Here is a 25,971-nt window from a genome sequence, read left to right on the forward strand (position 1 = left end):
GGCTCCGCGAGTCGTGGCGCTCGGTGGTCCGGGCTTCGGGGTGTCCTTGGGCTTCTCTGGCCGCTTGGAAGGGGCGTGCAAGGCCGGGGGAGCAGGAGGAGGAAAAGGAGCCGCTTTTGTGCTCTACAGGCCCCCGGCTTGGCCGATCTGCCCACGGCAGAGGGAGGGGATAAGGGCTGGTGGCCTTGGGTGTGCCTTGGGTAAAAGGGGTCAGGTCGTCCTTAGGTTCCCAGGTACAGCAGTGATGAGATAATGAGGCAGGATAGCGAGGCAGGCTTGGGGGAGACCTTAGAGCCCCGTTCAGGGCATACAGAGGCTCCAGGAGATGAGAAAATGACTTTGAACAAGAGCCTGAAGTGACAGGACACAGGGAATGGCTTCCACTGCCAGAGGGCAGGGCTGGATGGGATATTGGGAATGAGGAATTGTTCCCTGGCAGGGTGGGCAGGCCCTGGCACAGGGTGCCCAGAGCAGCTGGGGCTGCCCCTGGATCCCTGGCAGTGCCCAAGGCCAGGCTGGACACTGGGGCTGGGAGCACCTGGGACAGTGGGAGCTGTCCCTGCCATGGCAGGGGTGGTACTGGACGAGCTTTAGGACCTGTTCCAACCCATTCCATGATTGCTCTGTGCATCCCTGATGTGCAGGAGCAGAACTGCCCTCTCTAATCTGGGTGGGAATTCGAGGCAGTGTCTCTGGGCCACTAATCCAGAGCAGAACAGGGGAAGGGGAATCTCTGCAGCTCCCTCCCTGTCCAGATTAGAAGCCAGGAGCCCCCATGTGCATCCTTGTGTCCCCCAGATCCAGTACAGGACTCCCATCACCACCTCCCCAGGCAGGATAATTTGCATTTTGCATTCTGCTATCCAAACCCCACAAGAAGCTGCCTAAAAGATCTTGATTTTTTTTCCTGCTTGTTTTGCCTGCAGAAATTGTGGAAACACATCAAGCACAAGTATGAGAACTGAGCAGCTCAGCAGCAGGAGCCAGCCTGGGGTGGCAACAGGCACTGCAGGGATGTATTCAACCTCCTGAAGCTGGGAATGGATTCCTGATGGAACAACTCCGAGCCACCAACTGATACCATGTGAAGCCAGATGGACTCAAGGAGTTCTGCTGCTGTACTCCCCTTACTGTGTTCAAATAAAACTCCTGGTCCTCTCTTGTGTCTGTGTGTTCACCTCACTTGTCCTTTGCTCTCTTTGTGCCTCCTCCTTCTCTGGGAGGTGGAGAATCTTTAAAAACAGCCCTGTGCCTGAGGTCCAAGGCACTGTCAGGAATCACCACATCTTAAAATGGGTTTGAAAGCACTTAGAGAGACAGATGTGGTTCATGACAGCCCTTGGCTTCTGCCTGGGAAGGGTGAGAAGCTGTCTGCTTCTCCTGGTCTGTGCACAGAAAAGGGGCTCAGAATCACTCACAGCACCTTTTGTAGCTCAGCTGTGCTGGAATTCCTGGCCCGGGGCCTTTCAGAGCTGCAGGTGCTGCAGCCCTGCCCCAGCAGGAGTGTGCTCTGCACAGCTGGGCTGAGAAGGGATCAGCTGTAGCTGGCAGAGGTGCTGTGGATCCCTTTCCCGATTATCCCTGCACCACCCGGCTGCTCCCATGGCTGCAGGAGCAGAAGTGATGTCAGGTTTGTGTGTCACACCTGCCTCCATCCCCAGTGACCCAAGGGAAGGGGCTGGGAAGGCAGAGGGATCACTCAGTTCCCCCAGGGGCTGGCTCAGAGGAGTCATGGAATGGTTTGGATGGGAAAGGACCTTAAAGATTGTCCAGTTCCTTTACCCTGTGCAGTCATTCCCTTCTCCCTGAAGAGCCCAGCCCTGCCTGGCCCTGTCAAACACTTCTTTCTACATGGGAAGGCTATTTGGGCACTTCCTGGGGTAATGACTCAGTTAATTCCTCAGCTCTCAGGTGGCTGTAGGGAGATGTGCCTGAGTGACTCCTCCTTTTCCCACTTTCCCAGTCCAGCAGCCCCAGCTCCCCCTCCTCAGTCCATTTTCACTAATCAGGAGCAATTCCAGCCCAGGCTGAGGCAGAGCCCATCAGAGGCAGTGCTCACAGCAGCTTTGTTGGGTTTGCAAATGAGTGCCAGGGGGGTAAAACATTTACTCTGAGAACACAACGAGCACTTAAACACTTGTGCTTGTTTTTGGAGCCAAACCCAACTACAGCTGTCCCAGTCCCAGCTGTGCTTTATGGAGATGGTTGAGAGAAAGGTTTAAACCTTCCTAGGACAAGCCCATCTGAATGAGTGCCAGCTCCCTGGGCTCTGCTGCTGCTCCACATCAGGCTGAGCAGCTCAGAGAGAGTTGCAGGCTCAGAGCAGCTGAACCAAAGCTGAATACAGGATGAGGGCACAGCACTGCAGTGGGCAGCAGGGAGGAGCTGAAGCCATCGGTGCAGAGAGCAGGAGCTGCAGGAGAGCAGCATTATCCCAGCAGGGGATTTTCCTGGATACAGCATTTGGGGATTCTGGTAAATCTATTCCTTTTTCCATGCCTGTCACTGGGAGGTTTGGGCAGCACTGATAGGCAAAGAAAAATCTCCTTGGAGCACTCAGGGCTTCCCCTCATTTCATGGCAGTGGCTGTTCTGCTGCATTTCTGCTTCTCTGCACACAGCCCCAGAGCAGCTCTAGCCACATTCCTGCCCTCTGCATAACACCAGGCACCAAGGTGTGGACCTTACTACCACCCTACTAGCACTTTAGCACCCCAGTGCTCCTGCAGCACTGGGATTGCCCTGGAGCACAACCCACTGCTGATTTTGCCACTGTGGGGGTGACAGCCACAGGCACTGCTGCAGTGCAAGAAAACACAGTGTGGTGGGGAGAGGGCACTCAGGGCACATTAATCAGCAAATTAACCAAGCAAAGCCTAATTGGATACCAGGAAGTTTATCAATACTGTCTGTAAGGGCCTTAAAAAACCAGCTAAGACATCTACATCTTTTATTTGCACCATCTGTTTTCACAGGCCTCACTTGAGGGACAGAAATCCATAAGGTCTGACTCACCTGGACCCCTGTGGGTCTGCTGGCAGTGGGAACAGCCTGAGCCTTTCTCTGCCAGCACAGAGCTGTGTCAGGGAGGTTTAGGTGGAGATCAGGGCAAGGTTCTTCCCCCAGAGGGTGCTGGCACTGCCCAGGCTGCCCAGGGAATGGGCACGGCCCCGAGGCTGCCAGAGCTCCAGGAGCCTTTGGACAGCACTGCCAGGGATGGACAGGGTGGGGTTGTTGGGGGGTCTGGGCAGGGACAGGGGTGGGACTTGTGATCCCTGTGTGTCCCTTCCAAGCTGGGAGAATCTATAACTCAAGTTCAGGATAAGGCATTTCCATGGAAGCCGTGCTCTCAGAGCTGCCCACTCCAGGGTGGGCAGGAGCCAGTATGAAAATAAAACTCTGAATTATGAATAGTACAAAAGGGCAGGAATGGCTGCTGCAGCCTGTCCCGTGTATTGGCTGCAGCCACTGGCACACACAGTCAGGGCAGGAACTGCACTCCCACAGGGAATGCAGCTCTGTGTGAGCCCAGCTGCCAGGTATTGCACACTACATCCATCCCCTGAGCAAGGGAACGCCGAGGAAAGGGAGCCTCCTCCTGGGCAGGGCCTGGGACGGTGCAGCCCCGCCCCGGGAGCTGCTCACGAGGGGATCATGCCCTTGCTGCGCTTCCTGTCGGCCATGGCCCGCCGGTTGTGGTTGGCTCGGGTGCTTTTGTTCGCTTCTTTCTTCCTCCGCTCCTGCAGCGTCTCCCGGCTCTGCCCGTGGCCCTTGGCGTTCCCAACAACGGCAGAGCTGTCGTGCTTGTGCCTGGAGGACACAGAGCAAGGACATCACAACAGGCACACTGCACTCCTGGGGGTGAAATCCCCACAAACACCGGGGTGTGAGGGGTTCAGTTCAGGACTCCCACAGCAGCCCAGGAGCAGCATCAGCCACACCACCACTGTGTCCTTCCACACACTGAGCCCATCAGCTGAAAACAGCTATGAAACTGTCCCAAAATCCCTGTGGGAGCTGTTGGAGCTCTGGGAGTTGTGCTCTCCAAGAGCCTGTCTTCCACAGGATTCTGCTGCTTGGAGTGACAGGACAAGGGGAAATGGCTTTATGCTGAAAAAGGGGAGATTTAGATTGGGTATTAGAAGGAATTGTTCCCTGGCAGGGTGGGCAGGCCCTGGCATAGGGTGCCCAGAGCAGCTGTGGCTGCCCCTGGATCCCTGGCAGTGCCCAAGGCCAGGCTGGATGGGGCTTGGAGCAGCCTGGGACAATTCCTGTCCCTGCCATGGCAGGGGATGGAGCAAGATGGTCTAAAGGTCCCTTCCCACCCAAACCACTCCATGATTCCATGCCATGCCTACCCCTATTCAAAGGGATAAAACAACCAGCAGTGAAGTAAAGGGTGGGTGAGAAGTTCACCCCACTGTGGTAGGATCCTGACACACGGGAATGCCAAGGAGCAGGAACACCCCCAACAATTCCAGTCAGCAGCAGAAGAGCTGCAGAGGCAGAGCCTTGCTTACCCCTTCCTGGCAAGGAACGCCTGGCGCCTGGCCTCAGCCCTCTCCCGCAGGACAGCGGGGTCCTGCACAAAGTGGTCCTAAAGGAGGCAAGGGAACAGGTCAGGGAACACATCAGCTCCAAGGGAACGGGTCAGGGAACCCATCAGCACCAAGGGAACAGGTCAGGAAACCCATCAGCACCAAGGGAACGGGTCAGGGAACACATCAGCACCATGCAGAAGCCTGGAGAAGAGAGGATTCTGTTTGGAACAGAGTCAATTCCTGGTTCATTACCTCTGGACCAGTGGGATTGGTGTCAGGGACTCTAAACACAACACCTGGCATAAAACCTGCCTGAAAACCTTCCCAGCCCATGGCTGCTCCCAGCACATCCATGGAAACAGAGTGCCAGTGACCCCCAGAGTGCTCTGCTGGCTCTGTCTGCCTCTGGGATAAAGCAGATTAAAGCTCCCCACGGAGGAAGTGTCACTGCTCCAGCACAGTCAGGGCAGGAAGCTGTGGAGAGCTGTCCTTGGGGACACATCACGGCCCAGCAGCCACTGAACAGCAGCTCAGCCCCTGCTGCTGCTCAAAGATCCCCTCTCTGAAACAGGAAATCACTCCACATCACCTGCAGGTGAAGCAGGGAAGAAATATGGTAAATTTGAATGCAACTCCAGCTAAATGTCACCTTTGTTCTTTCCTTTTCAGCTTCCTCCTCCTCCTCTTCATCCTCTTCCTCTGTCTCCTGTCCTTCCTCATGTCCTTTAGGTCTCAAGACCTGAGGAATTGTGAATGGCCTGGGAAATAAGACACAAATAATTAGAAAAGAAAATAGCACAGCCACAAACATTTCTCTGAACAGCACATCCATCCTTTGTGGTTTGCATTATGTCTTTAAAAAGATGAGACTTTACAGATTTCATGGACTTCATTTTCCTGAACAAAAAAAAAAAACAAACCAGGAGACCCAGGAGTTAATACCACATTCCTATGGGCAATTAACATACACACAGTCTCCACTGGGGAATGTTCACTATGAAATTGTCACTGAAAATAATAATAATAGTTAAAAAAAACCCCAACCCTGAAACCTCACAAGGAATTTCTCCACAGAAACAACTGCTTCCTTTGGGAAATGGGCATCCAGACACAGCCACAATATTAAGGAGTATCCTTTTCTACAGCAGACAGGGAGCATCTGCTGTACAGGACAAATTTGGACAGAACCATGCCTGCGCAGGCAGTGCTGTGCTCCAAACCCTCTGACTGGTCAGGGCTATCCAGGGAGCCCCAGTTCCATTGCTGTGCCCCAGTTTCCTACAGGGGGAAAACCCTGGAGAAATTAATCAGGCTTTATGAATCACTGTGGACATGCAGAGCAAAGGGCCTGGGGGTGGAGGAAGAATTTACACATGCCTATAACTCTTCTTTAACATAAATATGTGTCTGTGTTTGAATTCCATTGGAATTCAGACCCACCATTCCACTGCCAAAGAAATAAATGTAGAACCAGAAAAGCCTTTGTTATGTCAAACCAACAGATCCAGTTTTCAGCAGTGACATCCACTAATTGTTTCTAGGGGCACTGAGACCTGAAAGAGGGAAAAACACCTGGGTGCCACATTCTTACAGGCAAAACACAAAAAGGATTTAAATTGAAGCTTCTCAACACTTTAGGAGAGGGAAAAAAGGGACAAAGAGCCTCAAAGCCTCCATTTGGTTTGAGGTTAGGAATGGTGACATCTTCATAATACATCAGAATTCAAAATGCCACTTTCAGCAATGTTAAAGCAGCTTTTAAACCACACACTTTCTAAAATAAATATTCTCCAGTCTCCATCCCCATTAACCCTTTGCTTCCCAAAAGCTTATTGTGTGCAATTGGCAGTCATGGTGCACAGTGCTGTGCAGCTCATCAGGGACTCAATTCCAGCTGTCAGCACTCAGAGGGGATTGGCAGGGAAAAGTCTGGTTGTAAAATTCCCCAAATTTTGAAGTTTTCTTTTGCTAACCAGCCATTTTAGGTTGCCCAGCTCCACTGATTTTCCAAGCAATTTTTCCCTGCTGCAGGGTAGGTTCTCCAAGGAGAGGCACTGCTGAGTACAAATTTCCACACATGAAAATTCCATCCACCCCTCTTGGATTTGCTGACTAATTGAGGCAATGGCCCAGTGGAAGCTGGAGAACATCCTGGGCACACTCTGTCTTCATTTGCAACACATTCCTGAAGTTTAGGAATGGACTGGCTAGGAATTTGGTTTGTGTTTATGTACAACCACTCTTCAGTGAGGTTCTTTGCCTCAAGAGTGCCATCACTTTCTGTTCAAATAATAGCCTGCTGTAGGGGGATAGAACATAAGTAAAAAAAAAAGTAGAATAGAAAGTAATCTTACCCCCTAAAGAGTTGCAGCTGAGCTAATTATTAAGGATTAGGAGCAGGCCTGATGTTAACAGGCCACAGCTGTAGCTAATAAGAAGAGTGTTATTAAAGAGTAGATTGGTTGGTTGAGGGGAACTGGAGTCAGCTACTGTGAGGATAAGGAAGAGTCAGTGCCTAGAGGAGCTGCCTACAAGCAACATCAAGGAGGTGTGAAACTCTAGCAATATGGAACCCTTGCAATGTAATGACAATAGAACTCTTGCACTATAATGACAACAGCCTGCCCTGAGAACACTCCCTATCCACAGGAGAGGGGAGACACAAAATTCCCTCCTTGCACATCACAGTGTAAACAGAGAAAGGGCTGGTTTGAAGCCCTCGTGGAGGAACAGAGCCCAAAGCAGCGTTTCCCAGGTTTGTGAGAGCCAGAGAATTCCGTGGTGATTCCCCCATGGCTCCCTCCCTCCTCCTCCCCTCAGCATTCACCTCCTGGAGATGAGCTCGTCATCCGAGTCGGCATCGTTAGCGCCCACTTGGTTCCCATCGTAGGTGTCGTCGTACTCATCCTCGTATTCCCCGTAGTCATGGCTGGCTCCAGGCGGCAGGGGCAGCTCCTCCAGCACCACGCTGTACTGGCTGTAGCGCTGCCTCTGCTCCGCCACCAGCCGCTTGTCATTCACCAAGCTCCGCGTGGTGTCCTTCTCCCTCCTGCCCGGGATCGGGAGTTAAAGGGTTAAAACCCGCCCCTGAAGCTGATTTTTGCCCTGTTAGTGGAGTGTGAAGCAGTGCAAGTGTCATCCCCAGTGCCACAGGCTCTCCTTACCCCACCTATTGGCCTGCTGCTTTGTGGGATCATGGGATGGTTTGGGCAGGAAGGGATCTTAAAGCTCATCTTATTCCATCCTCACACCTCCCACTATCCCAAGGTGCTTCAAGCCCCAATGTCCAACCTGGCCTGGGACACTTCCAGGGATCCAGGGGCAACCACAGCTGCTCTGGGCACCCTGTGCCAGGGCCTGCCCACCCTGCCAGGGAACAATTCCTGCCCAATATTCCCTCTATCCTTGCCCTCTGGCAGTGGGAAGCCATTCCCCCTCTTCCTGTCACTCCAAGCCCTTGTAAGCAGTCTCTCTTCCATATTTCTTGTCAGCCCCTTCAGGTCCTGGAAGGCCACAATTAGGTCATCTCAGAGCTTTTTCTTCAGGCTGAACAATCCTAATTCTCCCAGCCTTTCCACACAGCAGAGCTGCTCCATCCCTCTGATCCTCCTGGTGCCTCCTCTGGTGTCACTCCAGCAGCTCCAGCTCTTTCCTGTGCTGAGCCCAGGCTGGATGGAGTGATCCAGGGTGGGTCATTTGTACCAGGGCCGTTTGGCCACTAAAAAAGAGCAGGAATTGGAGACCACCACCAGCACTCCAGACAGAGAGGAAGCTTTCACAGAAGGCCAAATGCAATCCTATTGCAGATGAAACTTGGCCAAGGTGCATGGAGCACAAATGTGAGGGGAAAAGGACAAATGTAGATGGGGAGATCCAAAAAATAACCAGGTGAGAATGAGAATAAACACAATTCCCAAGGCAAAGAACAAAACAGTAGAGAGTGATTGTGATTCAACCTCTCAGAGCACTGCAAGGGCTTGTTCTTTAAATTTAGAAGGCAAGTAAATTATAGTCATTTTATAGAAGGGAAGACCAAGAAACAGAGGGTTTAAAAAGTGGCTGCTGAATGTCTCAAGCTGCACAAGCATAAGCTCTGACATCCCATTCTTCAGACCAGCCAAGTACATATTTACAGCAAAGCAACAAGGGATTCCAGCATGCCCAGGAGAACTTGCAGCCCCCAGAGCCCAGGAGGACCCAGCATCAGTGGATTTTATCACAGAAAGGACCTGTCCAAGGCAGTGGCAGTGACTCAGGAAGGGACAGACTGAGGGGATGTGATCCAGCAGCCCGGATTTTCATTTGGAATCTCAAAACAAAGGAGGTTTGCAGCTGGAGGTGGTTCCCTCTCTGCCATGACTCACTGCCTGCATTGGTGGCACACACAATGCCCTCCCAAGCACCTGGTGAGCTCAGCCAGCCTGGGATCCCTGGGATAACAGCTCCTGTGGGAATTCAGCTGAGCCTGAACCCAGCACCTGGTAATTGCTTCCTGTCCAGCTGGTCTGATGACTGCAGAGGAGCTGCATGAAATGGTCTGGGCACCAATCCCAGGAAAAACAGTGGGATAGCTCCTCTAGTCCCACGGAGCTCAGGACATGCTCTGGCTCCAGGAGACAGATTCAGGTGACAACCAGGGCTGGACAGGCACAGACAAGTGCCATCACTTTTCAGGATCAGCAGAGTCTATGTTGGCACATTCATTTCCTTGTGTTTGATTCCCTCCTCATCCTGGCTGGATTTCTCTTTCTCAAGGACAGTCTCTGCCCCAAAATGCTGATGCTGAGTGTGGCCAGGACAACCTGCTCTGGCTCTTTAGTGCTATGGTAACACCAGGCTTAGCAACAGCACCCCGAACACAAGAGAATTTGGTGAGCAAAAGGTGGAGAAGGAGGAAAAAAAATTAAATATTTGATACAATTCAAATCCAAAGCAGATCTCAGACTAAGCTTGGAGAGCCCTGTTACCCCAAAACTGGGGTGAACCATCAGTGCTGAATATTAAATCCTGCAGACAAGGTACTGCAACTTTTCCTAGGATTCAGTTGGATATGGTCATCTTTGGGCACTGCTGATCTTCAGGTTTTAAACTACTCAAACTACAATTAATATGTCTGGAGTCCTGCAGACATTTCCCAAATGTTCTGAAATGAAGGGAGGCAAATGACACAGCAGGAAGAGGATAATCCTAAGAGGTCACATAACTACAGCAGGAGAGAGGAGAACTTCTCCAAGAGTGCTGGTACCCCTGGGGGGCAGTGCCATGGGAGCAGATCCCAGAGCCCAGCTCAGGGATTATTTACAGCTCCCAAAGCTCTCCAAGTGATCTGCAGAGGGAGCTCCGAGCAGGATATTCCAGCCCCTGGATGCTCTGTGCTGAACTCGGTGCTCTCTGGCCTTGACCAGCTGCTGCTGCTGCAGGGCTTTGGGAAACAGGGATAACCCAGCAAGGCTCTGGGAATGAGGGATAACCCAGCACACCTGTGCAAGGCTCTGGGCTTCAGGGATAACCCAGCACACCTGTGCAAGGCTCTGGGATTCAGGGATAACCCAGCACACCTGTACAATACACCTGTCTCACAGAGCAAGGCACCACCACGAGGACAAAGGTTTTGTCTCTGAATTCTCAGCTATGGACACAACAAAAGTCATGGCCTTGGCTAGAGAGAAAAGAAATTCCTTTCTTGCTCAGCCAAGACAGGATCAGCACTGTGGCACTGCTCTGAGGAGCTGGGCCACTGGACTTGAGAGCAAAAGTGGTTTTTTCCTAGAGTTTGATGCAACTTTGCAATCAAAACCTTAACTGGGTGCTCTCAGGTCACGTGGCTCCAACTCCAGCCAGACTTTTAGATATCTGCTGTAATAATTCATCCCAACATTAAGATCACCCTTGGCTGGTTAGAGGAGGTGTCTAAAGTCCAGTGGAAGGTGTCCCTGCCCATGGCAGGAGGTGGAACAAGATGAGCCTTAAGGTTCCTTCCAACCCAAACCATTCCATGATCCTGTGATATGTTTTAAAAGAAACTGGGACAAGGGAACCACACTATAGAGCTGACATCAGTGGGAGCCAGCACCACACACCCAGTGAGGCAAAAAGCAAAGTGAAAATTGGTGGGGGTTTGTAGAAATCTCCCCTGCTCATTGCAGGCAGATTGACTAAATGACCTTTAAAGGTCCCTCCCAACCCAAACTACTCCACAAGTCCAAGTGCCCTTCTGCAGGAAGCTTTACAGCAGCAGGGACAACCCAAGTAGTCTAAGGCACTGAATGTTATCAGATGGTGAAGTAGATGGATATTGAATCTTCCCTTGGCTCTAGATCAAATCATTAGTTATTCTCAGCTCTGAGTCACAATCCCAAGCTCAGGGATGGGTCTTTTCAAGGTTTGTTGTTCAGTGCAAGTTTAACATTAAGCCCAAGGAGGAAGAGCCTGACATTACAAATGAGCTTGGCAGACCAATCTCCAGCAGCAGACACAGAAAAGCCAATTAGGAAAAACACTAAGTGAAACCAACCCCCTCATAATATTTCACTTTACTTTCCCAGACAAACAGGTGGGAAACATTTTTTATAAGCCTTTCCCCCTGCCAAAACATTCCTGCAGGAGGTTTTTAGGAGAGATAAATGTGCAGGTTGCCAGGTGTTTGTTCCTCCTGACAGGCAGAGTTAATGACTGGGTGCTAACACTCACCTCTTGCCTTTCTGGATCCGAGACACATCCACTGCATCCCTGCTGAAAACATCAAACTCATCATTCTGGAAAACGTTACAGCGAGAGCTGACCAGAGGGGTAGGGTCTGGCTTCAGCTGTCTGTTAAAAAACAAGGAGAGAGAATAAAAACAAAAGTGAAGTGAGGAAGAGAAATCCTCTCCATTCCCTAAGCCCTTGTTTTATCCTTTATCAGTCCCAAAATATCCTGAGCAAAAGATCCTGAGCACACCAAGAGGTGCTGGCTGAGTCACAGGGCACAATCCCTTCCCTTCCCAAAGCTTGGATTTGATGGGAAACTAAAGTAACTCACAGAAAGCCAAAAGAAAATTCTTCTGTTCATTTCAGAGTCTATCAAACCGTGCAGGACAACAGAATATTCAACAGACTGCCTGGTCTCAACACAGTGACTCAGTGAAGACAAACACTAAGTGTGATGAATTACAGGCTGGAAAAAATTCCAATAATTTGTTGCTGCTGATTTCAAGATATTTATCTCCCTTGTTAAATCTTTCCCAGGGTTCCCGGTTTATGTTTGTTCAACTTGTAAGTGAAAAGACTGTACTTTTGACATTCATTTTGGTGGTGCAAACAGCTCAGCTGGGCAGCTGCAAATGCTGCTGTGCTCCCCTATAAATCAGCAGGGGTCAGAATTCGACATTTCCTATCGAACCAGCAGCTTTGTTTCAAGATGCAAAAGGCAGGAAGAAAAAAAATGCAGCTCTGTCTTGTGGAACTGCTGGCTTTGCAGAAAAACCAATCCTTCCTAAAGCCCGTCCTGCACCAGTTGTGCCAAAGTCAGCAGATCTGATTGTGGGAACACAAAGATTGTTGCAAAACTAAGATTTTTTTACATCATTTTTCCGATAAAGATGCTTTCCTTTAATGCAACAGTGAGACAGTCTGCCCATAACTCCATGAAATGTGAACAAACAGCACATTCACATCCTGATGCTCTGTCAGGAACTGCTGGTGCAGCACAAACACACACTCACAGCTGCAGACAAAATCTAACAGCTCAATCCTGCCACCAGCTATAAACTCTCCATCCCCTGCCCAATCCAGGAAAGCAGGACAAGCCTGGCAAGTTTGTCAGAGGGAACATAAAACTGGATCTGAATGGTTCTATCTTCACTCACAAAAGAGCAGCCTGTTAACCATATTTGACCCTGTGGGCTCAATTCCAGCTGAATTGGGTCCTCTGAAGATGCCCTTTCCTGCAGGACAGCTGGGATTTTCACAGCTGTGACAATAAATGCTGCAGCAAAATAACTTTTGAAGACAACATATTCTATTGCCCAGCATTCTATTCTATCCTATTCTAGTCTATCATTTCATGTACAGGTGGTTTTGTCCCCTGTCACAAAACACAACCCAGCACCTACTCTAACACTGAGCAGCAAAGGCCCCACTCCTCTGCAGAGACACAAGGAGAGCAGAAAACTGGTGACAGGTGACAATGAGAAGCCTTCACTTCAGTTCTCTACCCCAAGTATGCAAATTCTTAGAGTTCTACAAGTGTTGAGCCTTCAGTGAGAGCAATTAAGTGAGACAGAAACAACCGGAGGTTGTCCCACACCTTTGCATCCTTCGGTCCAGCTTATCCAGGTACGGCACCAACTTCTCTTCCAGGATGTTGTTGATCACCTGCTCTGTGTCGTATCCATACTCCTCCAGGCAGGCCAGGATGAATCCCTCTCCAAGATCTGGCAGCAGATCCTTCACTTGGGAGATCAAGGAGTCCAGCTCCACGCCGGACACGCAGGCGACGGGCGCGGCCGCAGCGCCAGCACACTGGGGACACCAAACACACCTGGTGGCACTGGGTAGGACACAGCTGAGGGCAGGCAGTGTGCACAGAAATACAGGGCAAGCAGCACTCTGGGCTCTCAGGGTTTACACACACAAGTCCAAGACTGGAGCCAAAAGAGAAACCAGCTGTTCAAACTACACGTGGTTTCCAGCACAGATTTGGGCACACAGCTACTTTTGCCAGTCCCTGAGTCAGCAAGGACACTCTGGAGAATCCCTTCCTCAAACAACAGGCGAGCTCTGCATTTCAAAAATATGCACATGAGCTGCAGGGATGAAACAGAGTATTTGAATAATCTCCAGCAAGGGAAAACTCAAGCCATGAGAGCTGGAAGCAATTTGCTCAGAGATAACTCAGGATTCAGGTGTAGCTGCATGTCTCATTTCCCAAGGCGACATGGAGATCCAGCAAAGGTCAGAAATTACACCAAATCTCATGTTGTCCCCAAAGCTGAGCAAACCAAGCCTGTCCTCACAGATAGAGGAAGGCCAGGAAGAGCAGAACCCCCAGGAAGAGCAGAGCCCAGTCCCACCACAGAGCTGTACCCACCTCATCCTCCAGAGCACACGCAGCCCCCAGATCCTCTCTGTCCTCAGGGGTGCTCTCCACTATGGCTGAAGCTCCGCTGGATGCTGCTGGAGCTTTAACAGCTTGTCCTTTTTTCCTGTCTACTCCTTCCCAGGCACTTTCCACTGCTTGGAGGATGTAGGCTGTCCTGGTCTCGTCCCTAAGAGCACAGCATTAAGGACATTTCTGGATGCACATGTTCAGGGATCACCCTGAAATAACTATGGGATTGTCAGCCACGTCCAAATTTGTGCCTGCATTAACACTGACAAAACCACTGAATGGTTTGGGTGGGAAGGGACCTTAAAGCTCATCTTGTCCCACACCCTACCATGGGCAAGGACAGCTTCCATTACACCAGATTGCTCCAAGCTCCATCCAAGCCTCAGACACTTGAAGGGATGGGGCAGCCTCAGCTTCTCTGGGCAACAACTCCCCCCTATCCTTTTCTTTCTGTTAAGGGAAAACTTTCCAGTACTCCTTGCCAGTCATGCAGCTTAACCAGAGGCAGAAAATGTCACTGGTGTGAAGGAATCCAAGAGCAGCCAGGAGTGCAGAGCCCAAGGATACAGTGCAGAGGATGCCTGCTGGAGCAGACTCACGTCATCCTCAACGGGGAACAGCTCGTCGTAGTCACGGAGAAATCTGAAAACACAAGAGCAAGTTTAATCAGTGAAGCTCAATTAATTACCACTACTGTGCCTCTCTGACTGCCTCAGTGCTCAGGTAGGAACAGAGAACCTCTCACCCAATGCTGGATTCCAGCCATGCCTGATTTTGGTCCCATTACACCACAGCAACACTCCTCAGGTGTGAGAGCTGGAACCCAGAGCTGCATTACAGGGAAAATCCGCTTTACCATGTGAACGTGCTCAGAATGCCAGCATGGGCAGGAGGACAAGATGGAATTCCCAATTCTGCCACTTCTTTTACACCTCCAGCATTCATGTTTAATATTTTTCTGGTCTGGTCAGCCCACGCTGGAAAGCACAGATCAGTAATAACAGCCTAACTTGTCAAGGCAGCTAATGGCTAAATTGCTCTTCTCTTCTTTGGGAGGCTGGATTAAAGGGAGTGAAGAATAGCATTTCTCAGTGCCAGGGTCTGTGCTGCAGGCTGAAATCTTCTCACTGCACTTCTCCCAACTACTTACAAGATTTCTGACTCCCAAATGCCTCGTAATGCTGCCTCAGGCAATTCTGCTGTAAAGAATGGCAGAGGAAGGAGCTGAGCCCCCTCAGGCCTCTTGCCAGCCAGACTCACCTCCTCTCCTGAAGCACCGAGGTGAAGATCTGCAGAAATTCCTCAATAAATGGCTGAATATTCTCACAGCTGCAGGAAAACAGCACAGTGAACACTCAGAGGCAAGTCTGCCAAGCCCACCAGCCAAACCACTCACATTTACACACCAAGGGGAAGCCCCATTCGAAGAGAGATTTCAGGCCACATTTGGCTTTCACAGGAGCAAAGAGTCAAATGGAAGCAAGTGGCTTTTAAGGCTTCAGCAAACATTTCAGCACTTTGATCTAAAGCTGTATCACACCTAGAATTACACATTTTCAGACAGACTTTATAAATAGTTTGATGCCTCAGACTTGCAGTGAGCAGAAAATGGTGTGCACAGCTTTTGTAATTGTGCCTTTATGATGTCTTGGGATTACAGCAGTGAATCTTCCAGAAAGTTTGTGCTCACCTGTGCAAGAACACCTGCCAAGCAAACTCCCATTGCAGCAGGGTGCTGCTGAGGCTCCAAGCCTTGTTCCAAGGCACCTTTGGGTGGGAAGGGACCTTAAAGCCCATCCAGTGCCACCCCCTGCCATGGGCAGGGACACCTTCCACTGTCCCACATTGCTCCAAGCCCTCTCCAGTCTGGCCTTGGACACTGCCAGGGATGCCCAGCTTCTCTGGGCACCCTGTGCCAGGGCCTGCCCACCCTCCCAGGGAACAATTCCTTCCAATATCCCATCCATCCCTGTCCTCTGGCAGTGGGAAGCCATTCCCCCTTGTCCTGTCACTCCAGGCTCCTGTAAACAGTCTCTCTCCATCTGTATTGTTGGACCTCCAGGTCCTGGAAGGTCACAAGGTGTTACACATGACCAAACTTCGCACAAGCCACACACTGGGGTCAGAAGGCTCATTGGATCCAGCTCACCACAGAGGTTCTGGACCAAACAGCTCCATCTGGAACATTCTGATACACAGGACAACAGAATTTGACCTTAGCCAAGTCTTTGGCTACGATCCCAACACAAATAGCAGTTTCTGTTCATTTTCTCCAGTAAATTTGTAAATGAGAAGCAATTTCTCCCACACAGCAATCAAGTAATTGGTGAGTAGCATAGAGCCAAGTGCCAATACCTGCTCTCTAGGATGGGCTGCAGACAGACTTGGTTTACTAGGATGTGAAAAACCTCTATCATCTTCTTTCTGGAGTGTGAAATCCTCCTCCACAAATCAGCAAAAACACTTCAGAGAGAGCAAAAGACACTGTTGGTGTCAGCACCAGAATCTGTAACACACCTTTATGCCAGAGTTAATCCTCTAGAAGAAGAATTTCATTAGGATGATCATCTCCTTGCTGCAAAGGCCAGATATTAGACACATTTCATGGTCATTAAGGAAAATCCATGCCCTAAATAAAGCTGGTTTCAGTCCCAATTGTCCTGGCAGCTCCCCACACAAGACCCCTGCTGTACCAGCACAGCCTGTGCCTCACAGTGAGACTGAGCTATACAGAGATATCATTCATGTTCTCACACTTTGTAACAATTTGAATGCACCTCCCATCAAATTCCTTCTTACACAGCACTAAAAATGATTCGTCACCCCACTGCCCAGGAAAATTTGCTATTACAGAAGTCATCTCTTCAGAGCCCTTTGAAGCAGCAGAAAAAAGCCAGGCTCCTCAGGGATGGGTAAAGCAGCATGAAGTGAATTCTTAACTAAGCCCTAGGAAGTCTCACTGAAGATCCAAAGGAAGCCTTTGCAGGAATTCTCACCTGTTATCTTCATAATGCCTCTTCTTGATTGCAGATTCCAGCTCAGGAATTGCCAGTTCATAAAATGAAGCTAATCTGTACAAAAGGGGAACAAACCTGTACCTGTCAGCTGAGGTTCCAAAAGTCATTTGCTAAAAGGCAGAACAAATGGCTGATTTCATTAAACCCTCCTCACCAGCAGTACCCATGAGCATCACCTCATTTTGGTATTTTTGCCCCAGAACACAAGCAAACACACCACAGAAAAAGAGCAGCACTCTAAGGAAATCACAGGGAGGTCTTTGAAGGGGTAAGAAAGAAAAGCATTTGAGAAGCATCCTGGTGCTGATCAGAACCATCTGCTCAACCCAGAAAAAACCCCCAACACAGATCTGCAGCCTGAAAAGAATCACAGAAACTTTCATGTTGGAAAAGCCCCCTGAGAGCATTGAGTCCAACCATTCTCCAGCACTGCCAAGGCCACCACAGACCATGTCCCCAAGTACCACATCCAGCTGTTAAATCACTCCAGGGATGGGGACTCCACTGCCCTGGGCAGCTGTGCCAGGGCTGGACAGCCCTTTCCATGAAGAAATGTTCCCTAACACCCAACCTGAACCTCCCCTGGCACAGCTTGAGGCTGTTCCCTCTCATGCCTTGTCACTCTCTCCCAGACACTCAGCTTTTGCCAAACCTCACTGATATTCTCTAGCATAAAACTTGGGCATAACATCAAAGGCATTTGTTTTCAGACCTTGAAGAACTATTTCTCTGAAATACTTTCTGCTTCCCTTGCTTTGGGTCCTACAGCAGGAAGTTCCTTTTGTCCATAACTGGTCCCTCTCACCCTTCCCAGAGCACACCCAGTACTGTTCAGCTGACTGGAAATTGTCATGGATGCCTGGCTCTAGGATCACTCCTAAATAACAACAGATACAGAATAGAAAATCCACACATCCCTATATCCATGTATTTATTATGCTGCTTTCCTGCCAGAGAGACCCCAGCAGCCTCTGCATCAAATCTGTCTCCTCATCTAACAATGGGACAGGACACAGCGGCACATTCAGTATTTTTACATAGCCAGGACAAATTCTGTCTGCACTCCAAGACATACCTGTAACAAAACTCGTGTTTTTGGAAGGTCTGGCAAGCCAAGGGAAAGACATCAAGAAAGGCCCAGAGAGTTGTGCAGGTGTCACATAAATACAGCACAATTTCCTTCAGCTCCTGAGAGGGAAAGAGCAGTTACTGAGGGAAGAGCCAGGCAAGCTTTCCCAGCAGGGACACAGAATATCGGAGCCAGGCCCCTTCCTGACTGCAGAGTCTGTATCAACCATAAACCTGTTACAGGGCCTGGGGGCAGAGACAACATTTCTCCTAGAACTCCTAATATCTGTTTAAAGATCTATAATGCAATCCCAACTGTCTGCTTTCATTAAAGATCTTGGGAGATTATAAGAACCCTCATCAGGTCCTGTTCTGGACAGTGGCTTTGCCCTCAATACACCCTCCACATATGGAATTCTTCCCCATACAGCACTTTTCACGAAGCACTGAACAGCAGAACCATAGGAATCAAAGGGAGCATTGGAAACATGGGAACCAAAAGGAACATGGGAAACGTGGGAATCAAAGGGATGTTTTCAGCAGTCTGCTCCAGTGCAAGCTGCATTTCCAAGGCAGCCGAAACAAACTGAATGACACTAAATGCCAGTTCCAAACTATCACTTATCAATAAAGCATAGTTTGGTTTTGTCCCACATACCAACTGAAAGACTAAGGTTGTGCAGAGGACCACATTTACTGTCTTTGTACAGCCCCCAGCACATAAACCCCTCTTAATTAACTGTAGTTAAATGACACTGTTGTTAAAACACACATTTCTGAAGGAAAAAAAACAACTCTTATGACCTCCAGGGTTAGGTGGAGACTTCTGCCAGATATTCTGTTACATTATTTATAAGCTCGTTAAGCAAAAAAGTTGCCAGGTTAAAACTATCCATGCTCCAAAGGACATGGTTGAAATGAATCAGCTCATGGTGCAAAGGTTTTATCACCACGTCCCAGGACAAAGAGTGCAACAATGGCACAGAACCACGAGCTGTAGGAGCTTTTGGGAACAGAATGATCCTCCGTGGCCTGTTCAGAGTACAGAGAGTTCACTCCTACCTGGAGGGGCATGTTCCCTGCAGTCACACTGACTTTCTCTTCCAGTTTCTGGGGCTCAGCAGAGGCCCCTTCACACTGCAAACCACACTTGTGCAAAATATTGTTGAACACCTAAATGAGGAGAACAGGGCAGTGTTAAGAGACAGGAGCCAGCAGTGGGACACAGCAGAGAAGGCAGAAGCTGAAGGAGGGTGGGAGGGAAGAGTCATCAAGTAATAATTTTAGATAAAGTTCAAAACCTCCCTGACACACATTAACAAACTAGGGAAAGGGAGAAACAGTGAAGTCAGGGGAGGCTTAGGCTGGATAATAGGGAAAGTTCTTCCCCCAGAGGGTGGTCAGAGCTCAAGGAGTGTTTGGACAATGAGTGGGATTGTTGGGGTGTCTGTGCAGGGCCAGGGGTTGGGCTTGACGATTCTTGGGTCCCTTCCAACTCAGGATATTCCATGATTTCATGAAACACATTCTGCCCACCTACAATGTTCCCTTTCCACTCCCCAAGCTATGCCACATTTCCAGATGAAATCCCAGCAGGAAAGCAGTACCTGGAGGATAGTGGGCAGAGTTTCATCAAGGTCACTGAAGTAACTGGGCTGCTGAGTGAAGATATTTCCTGAAAAGGGAAAGGAGAACATTTCCATCAGTTCAGACATTGATGCCAACGAGCAAATCTGCATCAGAAAATGCTACTTGTGTTATTGCTGAAACCCCCAGACACACCTACTGACCATGGGGGACACAGCCCACCCTGACTCCTCAGCTCATGCACAGGCCCTGCTCACAAAAAGCTGATCCATCAGCTCTCCAATGCCCCTGGAGATCCAGCAATGGGAATATGCTCATCAGAGCAGAGCAAATGAGATGTCAGATGATTCACGCTCCAGGGGCTGAATCAATGAATAATGCAAATACTATCACTGAACAACCCCAGATCCTTTATTTGACAACTGGAGTTGACTTTTAATTACTGATAACAGTTGAGCACACACCAGGAGATGTGCTGCCGAACATTTCTTAAAGGTAATGAGGCTTTAGTAACACCTGCTATTATATTACCAGGACTCCATTATCTTTACAAAATACTCCACTGAGTAATGCCACACCATAAATCCTCACCAAGCAAGCACCAAGGCTCCCATTTTCCTGGGAATTACTGTTCAGATTATGACAATTAAGAGTTCTCCAGCAAGGACAGAGCTATGATACAAGTTTCAGATAAACTTCTCAGATACCCTGAGAAGAACCTCAAGTTTCTGAAGTTATGAATTAGACACCAGAACTGCTCACACCATTACTGTCCCGACATAGCGAAATAATCAGGTGAGCAAGTCTTTGGTCAACTGCATGGAGCATGACTGTGTGACACTCCAGAGCACAATTCAAAGGAGGTTTCATTACTTAGGTTTCTTTTGGAATATTTTAAGACCCAGATAATCTAAGCTTTGCATCTGAAAGGGAAGCATCTATCTTGCCATGCCCAGTTTCCATCTCTGAGGCACAACAGAAGAATTTAGAGTAGAAGCCACTGAAAAGGGATAAAAAGATTAAAAATGCAAAGGTTTATCTAAGATTTTCTGGCTGGAAATCTGTCTGCACCACATGATCTAACTAACACTTCTCATGTGAGCGAAGTTGGAAATCAGACAAAAATAACTACCAAAGAAATGGAAAACCTTCATCCCATGAGCTGCAGACAAAGTGGGTTAGAATTCAGGAAGAGCTGACTTAATCCAAGGGTAGATATTCTTCCACTCAGGTGAAGTTAAAGATCACAGGATTGGGAAGGGAGCCCAGGATAAAGAGAGAAGCTAAATCAATATGCTCCATCTTCACTCCTCAGCACCCATGGCTGGATGTTCCTCCCTGTGTACTCACCACTAAGGCCATGTGTACAGACACAGAAACCCAGGGATAAGCACAGCTTGAGCAAGGCTCTGAAGTGTTTGTGCTTTGGAAGCTCTGGATACATCAATGCCTGCACTGAAGTTTCAGGTTCTCCCACTTCCCATAGCAGTGATTACCTCACACTGAATGTTTCACTTGGCTGCCAGCTCTGGGAACAACAGCACTCACAGCTGGACTGTGCCCATCTCCCAACCCTCCTCATCCTTTCCCATCTCTACCAGGGTTTTACAGAGCCCCACATTCCTCTTACAAGGGCTCAGGGCACATTCAGTTGGCACAGGAAACAACTGAGCCTAGGTTTATGTCTAACAACATGAGCCTAGCTCAGGGCAGCAAAGCAGGACATGAAGCTTTCCTTGGAACAAGCAAAGTGCACATGGAAAAAGAAAAGCACAATCTGATCTGGAAATGACAGATCTTAGGTGCTACTGAACAATTAATTTTCAGAACAGTTCACTGGTATAAACCCCAGTAAGGCACTTCTCATATAAGCAAAAGCCTAAATGCAGCAAGTTGTTCCTTGGCTTTTACTGACCAATCATCTTCTGGAGCAGGAGCCCATTTCCTTTCCCAAAAAGGACACAGAGATCCAGAATCTTGGGGATATCAAACAGGAAGTTATTGTAAATAATTTTTCCAAAGACAGAAGGAGTGATAAAATGATCCTACAAAAACAGAAAAAAAAAAGGAATTTAAAGGATAATCCATATTTTGCTCTGCAGTAACTCCAGCATTATAATGGCACCTGTAAAAACATCTCTCAAAGGTGGATTAAGGAATTTATTTCATAGAAGGCAGCAATTCTGCTTGAAACAGCTTCTGTGGAGCCATCTATTCCCACATTCCTGTCCCTGCCACACCAGGCACCCCACTGATCCTTCCACCAGCAGCTGCATTAATCTACCTAAAAGTTTTACAAAAAATCTCCCTGCAGGTCCCCAGTTCCCAGCCTGACACCAGAACAGGTCAGGAGCAAGAATGAGTAACCAGGCACAGGGACAGCTGAGGTTCTTGCACCCTGGGAGAGCAGAACCCAGCACCAGAGACCACAGAATCAGGGACAGGCAGGGAGAAACCCCAGAGCTGCAGCTCTACACGCTGACTGCTGAACACTGTGCCAGAAACTCATCACACTGAAGGCATTCCTTACAAAATTCTGGATGAGAAAAATCCCATTGTCTGACACTGAGAAACAGGCAGCAGCTGAAATGTGATTTTGGATCTTTAGAAGCCCAGTTTGCCTGTGACAGCAAACGTTTTCAATCCCAGTGAAAGGCAGGGCACATTCTCCCTGCTGCAGCAGAGGGATGGGGCTCAGTGCTGGCCAGGTTCCCTTTCCAGAACTCCTGCTGACTCCTGCATGACAATGGACTATTCATTCCCTGCAGATCACTCAACTAGAAAATGGTTTCAAATGCTTGCCTGCCTCTGGAGTGGTGAGGTTTAATCAGATCCTGCAATGAAAGACACCACAGAGGTGTCAGGTACTTCTGCTGAAGTGGTGCCAGCTGCAGGCTCCAGCATTCCTTTATCCCTTCATCCTGCTCCTGTCCAACTCCTCCACTCCCAGGCCTTTCCCTCAAAACATCCTGAACAGTCAGCACTGTGATAAGCAAGAGAATCAACACAGCCCTGACACATGATGAACCAGCGAGGAGATCAGTGGTTGCTGCAACACAAGGGGCCTCACTCACCCTGCCCAAAGGCCTGGTGAAAATCCCAAAGCTCCAGACGGGAGCTGCACTCACACAATTAGTGATGAGGATGTCTTTTAATTATAGAATCTCAGAAAGGTTTGGGTGGGAAGGAGCCTTAAAGCCCATCCAGTGCCACCCCTGCCATGGGCAGGGACACCTCCCACTGTCCCAGGGTGCTCCAAGCTGTGTCCATCCTGGCCTTGGGCACTGCCAGGGATCCAGGGGCAGCCACAGCTGCTCTGGGCACCCTGTGCCAGGGCCTGCCCACCCTGCCAGGGAACAATTCCTTCCCAGTATCCCATCTGACCCTGTCCTGTGGCAGGGGGGAGCCATTCCCTGTGTCCTGTCCCTCCATCTCTTGTCCCACGTCCCTCTCCAGCTCTCCTGAAGCCCCTTTGGGCACTGGAAAGGGCTGTGAGGTCTCTCTGGAGCCTTCTCTTCTCCAGACTGAATACTTGATGATGCCAAGTTAACTCTAATTTAGAGAGATTTCACTGTTTGTCCAAAATTTGGGGCAAGTTCATGGAAACACAAGTATTAGAAGGAATTTTGTGGCCCTGATGGAGTGAATGCTTGGGAACTGGTGGCCTCAAGAGCCTGTTCCATGTGGCCACACAAAGGCTAACGTGCTCTCTCTCCTCTTCCCATGACATATCCAACCACTACACATGGATAACCTGCTATTACTCAGGAAGGAGATGCAGGCAATCAACCAAGGAATCACTGCATAGTTTGGATACTTCAGCTCTGAGTGTTATCAGCTCCACTTTGAGAACCCAGCTGATAAAATCATCAGGGAGAGGAATGTCATGCTAGAAGGAAAATGATTAATTTCTCTCTTTTTTCCTAAGTCACACAGCCTGGAGCACCTGCAAGGCATGGGAATATTCACCTTGGACTCCTTGTGGGTGGACATCCTGAGGAAGGTGAGGAAGACACTTCGATGGAGGCATTTCTGCAGCTCCTGCACCTCTGGGTGGCAATCCCACAGCACGTCGAACTTGCGAGGGGCAGAGCGCAGGTAGGAATCCAAACACTTCTGCAGGCTCTCATCAAATATCACCTGGCACAAGGAAAGGCAGGAAAATAGGAAAGGAGGGAATGCCACATCTTCATAGGTTGTGCTCCTGAGCAGCACAGTTAAATTTAAAGCAATCAAAAACACTCAGGCCCATGAAAAGGACTCCCATATCCATCAAATACAAGCCAACTCTTAAAATCCCCAATGGAAAATCCTTAGGGAAATACTTTCTTTGCATTCTAAGGTGCAGAAATGGAAATTAAATGTTTCCTGCATGACACAATAAACATAAACAAATCTTTATGAAAATGATGTAAGGCTCATGGCTTTTACAAGCACCTGGATGTTTATGTTGTATCTTCAGATAAAAAGCAACAATTACCTGGCACCAGAATTTGTCATGAGGCAGAGCCAGAAGCCAGTTCAGGTCATCTGCAATGAATTTTGCTCGTTCCAGGAATTCCTCCACCAGAGCAGGGTCTCTGATGGCAGGAGGGGGCTTGTACAGCACGAACGACCGATCTGCTTTAATTTCTGGGTGCTGCAGGAAGCCAAAAAACCTCTGTATTAGAAGTCTGTATTAGAAGTCTGTATTAGAAGTCTGTATTAGAAGTCTGTATTAGAAGTCTGTATTAGAAGTCTGTATCAGAACTCTGTATCAGAACTCTGTATCAGAACTCTGTATCAGAACTCTGTATCAGAACTCTGTATCAGAACTCTGTATCAGAACTCTGTATCAGAACTCCAGACCCAATGACAGGAATGTCACCATCTGCTCACTGAATTCCAGGAAACACAAAGCTACCTTTTAATACAACTTGACATTATCAAATCACAGAATGGTTTGTGTGGGAAGGGATCTTAAAGTTCATCCAGTTCCACCCCTGTCATGGGCAGGGGCACCTTCCTCTGTCCTCAAGCTCCATCCAGCCTGGCCTTGGGCACTGCCAGGGATCCAGGGGCAGCCACAGCTGCTCTGGGCACCCTGTGCCAGGACCTCCCCACCTTCACAGGGAACACTTCCTTCCCAATATCTAATCTAAATTTCAGTTTGAACCAATTACTCCTTGTCACTACAGTCCTGATTACAGGAACATTCCCTTCCCTGGTAACTTCTCATTTTCTACCCTTTCAAGGCAGTGGGTTTGTATCCTTCTTTATGAGCAACATTTTCAGACCTCGATAATTTGGCAGTTGTTGCTCCTTGCTTTCTCTTAACCAAAGCCTGACAAAGCAATCCTCCCACACCATCAAAACAAAGAGCAGGAGCTTCCTGGTATGCCTTTGAACTCTCTCTTTTTCCTCTGAACTGGTTCTTGCACAATACTCCATGAACTCAAACTGACACAACCATCAAAGACACAAACACTTTGATACCTTTCCCAAAGGTTACTGAACAGGCTTTGCCCAAACACACCCACCCTAAAAGGAGAATTCAGTGAGCAGCAGATTTGGGCTCTGCCTCATCCCACATGTGTGCTCAGGGTAAAGCTCCTCAGGAGCGAACTGCACTGACAGTCCCACTCCTGCAACACACCCAAAAGTCTCTCTCCAGGCCTTATTTCTGTGAGAAAAGGGTTTCTGTGGGTTGAATTTCCTGGTTTCATCAAGCTGAAGGCACAAGGGATGAATCCCAGTGCCACAGCTTGGAGCTAAACTTGAGGCAGAGCTTGCAAAAACTCCCAGAGCATCCCTCCACTGCAGCAGAGGTCACAGGCTCAAGAGAGGGAGTTGTGCTGTAAGCACAGTTTACTCCAGATGTTGAACACAATAAGTTTGGGTCTCATGTTTTGGGTTTTTCTTATGATGGGTAAATGAAATCTCAACTATCTGAATACATGAAAAAAAAATCTTTAACAAGGAGGCTGAACAAATTTCACAGAATTACAGAATATCCTCAGCTGGAGGGACCCATAGGATCAGCAAATCCAGCTCCTGTCCCTGCCCAGAGCCCCAAAAACCCCACCCTGTCCATCCCTGGCAGTGCTGCCCAAAGGCTCCTGGAGCTCTGGCAGCCTCGGGGCCGTGCCCATTCCCTGGGCAGCCTGGGCAGTGCCAGCACCCTCTGGGGGAAGAACCTTGCCCTGATCTCCACCTAAACCTCCCAACACAGCTCCAGCTATTCCTGTCACACATCCCAGACCAAGCCTCAGTATAAGACAATGATTTACTGAAGGTCTGTTTGGCTTTCAGGAAAACCAGAGCTCACCAGAGCTGGCAGAGTTCTCAGCTTCCCTGTCTTGGGATCCCTTTCTGTCAGCTGGAGCTCGTCCAGAGGCAATGCTGGCATCCTGGTGGCTTCTTCCTGTCCTCAGCAAACAAAAGCAGCACAGGATGCACTTCACAAGGTCAGTCAGACAACAGCAGAACAAAAGAGGCTGCAGCCCTGCTGTAACACACACACTGGCTGGGAATACATTCATGCCCAGCAATTTATACCCCACCAAAATGCCAAATTCAGGGGGAATCTGTACATGTATCAGAGGAAATCTGGAATGTGGTGCTAAACTTTCATCCCTGTGTCTTTCTGAAAGGCCACAGACATCTTCCAGGACAACAAAACACATTTG

At 49.0% G+C, this 25,971-nt stretch overlaps 1 protein-coding gene across 2 annotated transcripts; it reads right to left on the minus strand.

The window, feature by feature from the left end:
• Nucleotides 1-3,409: 3,409 nt before the first annotated feature.
• Nucleotides 3,410-25,706, minus strand: ASCC2 (activating signal cointegrator 1 complex subunit 2). Of its 2 annotated transcripts, none has more exons than XM_031062475.1 (18): nucleotides 25,611-25,706; nucleotides 23,784-23,942; nucleotides 23,273-23,443; nucleotides 21,219-21,348; nucleotides 19,324-19,391; nucleotides 18,779-18,889; nucleotides 17,724-17,836; nucleotides 16,628-16,702; nucleotides 15,987-16,094; nucleotides 14,892-14,960; nucleotides 14,199-14,273; nucleotides 13,611-13,788; nucleotides 12,828-13,042; nucleotides 11,231-11,350; nucleotides 7,368-7,589; nucleotides 5,190-5,298; nucleotides 4,520-4,596; nucleotides 3,410-3,809 (listed from the first exon to the last, which is right to left on the minus strand). In XM_031062475.1, the coding sequence occupies exons 1-18, from the start codon at nucleotides 25,689-25,691 to the stop codon at nucleotides 3,641-3,643; spliced, it is 2,250 nt and encodes a 749-aa protein (XP_030918335.1). In that variant the 5' UTR covers nucleotides 25,692-25,706; the 3' UTR covers nucleotides 3,410-3,640. The 2 variants fall into 2 exon arrangements, with proteins under 2 accessions (XP_030918335.1, XP_030918336.1); XM_031062476.1 differs by lacking the exon at nucleotides 25,611-25,706 and having other exon boundaries at nucleotides 23,273-23,349; nucleotides 23,433-23,443; nucleotides 23,784-23,902.
• Between the last annotated feature and the right edge of the window lie 265 nt (nucleotides 25,707-25,971).

The sequence above is a fragment of the Geospiza fortis genome, unplaced genomic scaffold, assembly GCF_000277835.1.
Source record: "Geospiza fortis unplaced genomic scaffold, GeoFor_1.0 scaffold224, whole genome shotgun sequence".
Classification (NCBI taxonomy): domain Eukaryota; kingdom Metazoa; phylum Chordata; class Aves; order Passeriformes; family Thraupidae; genus Geospiza; species Geospiza fortis.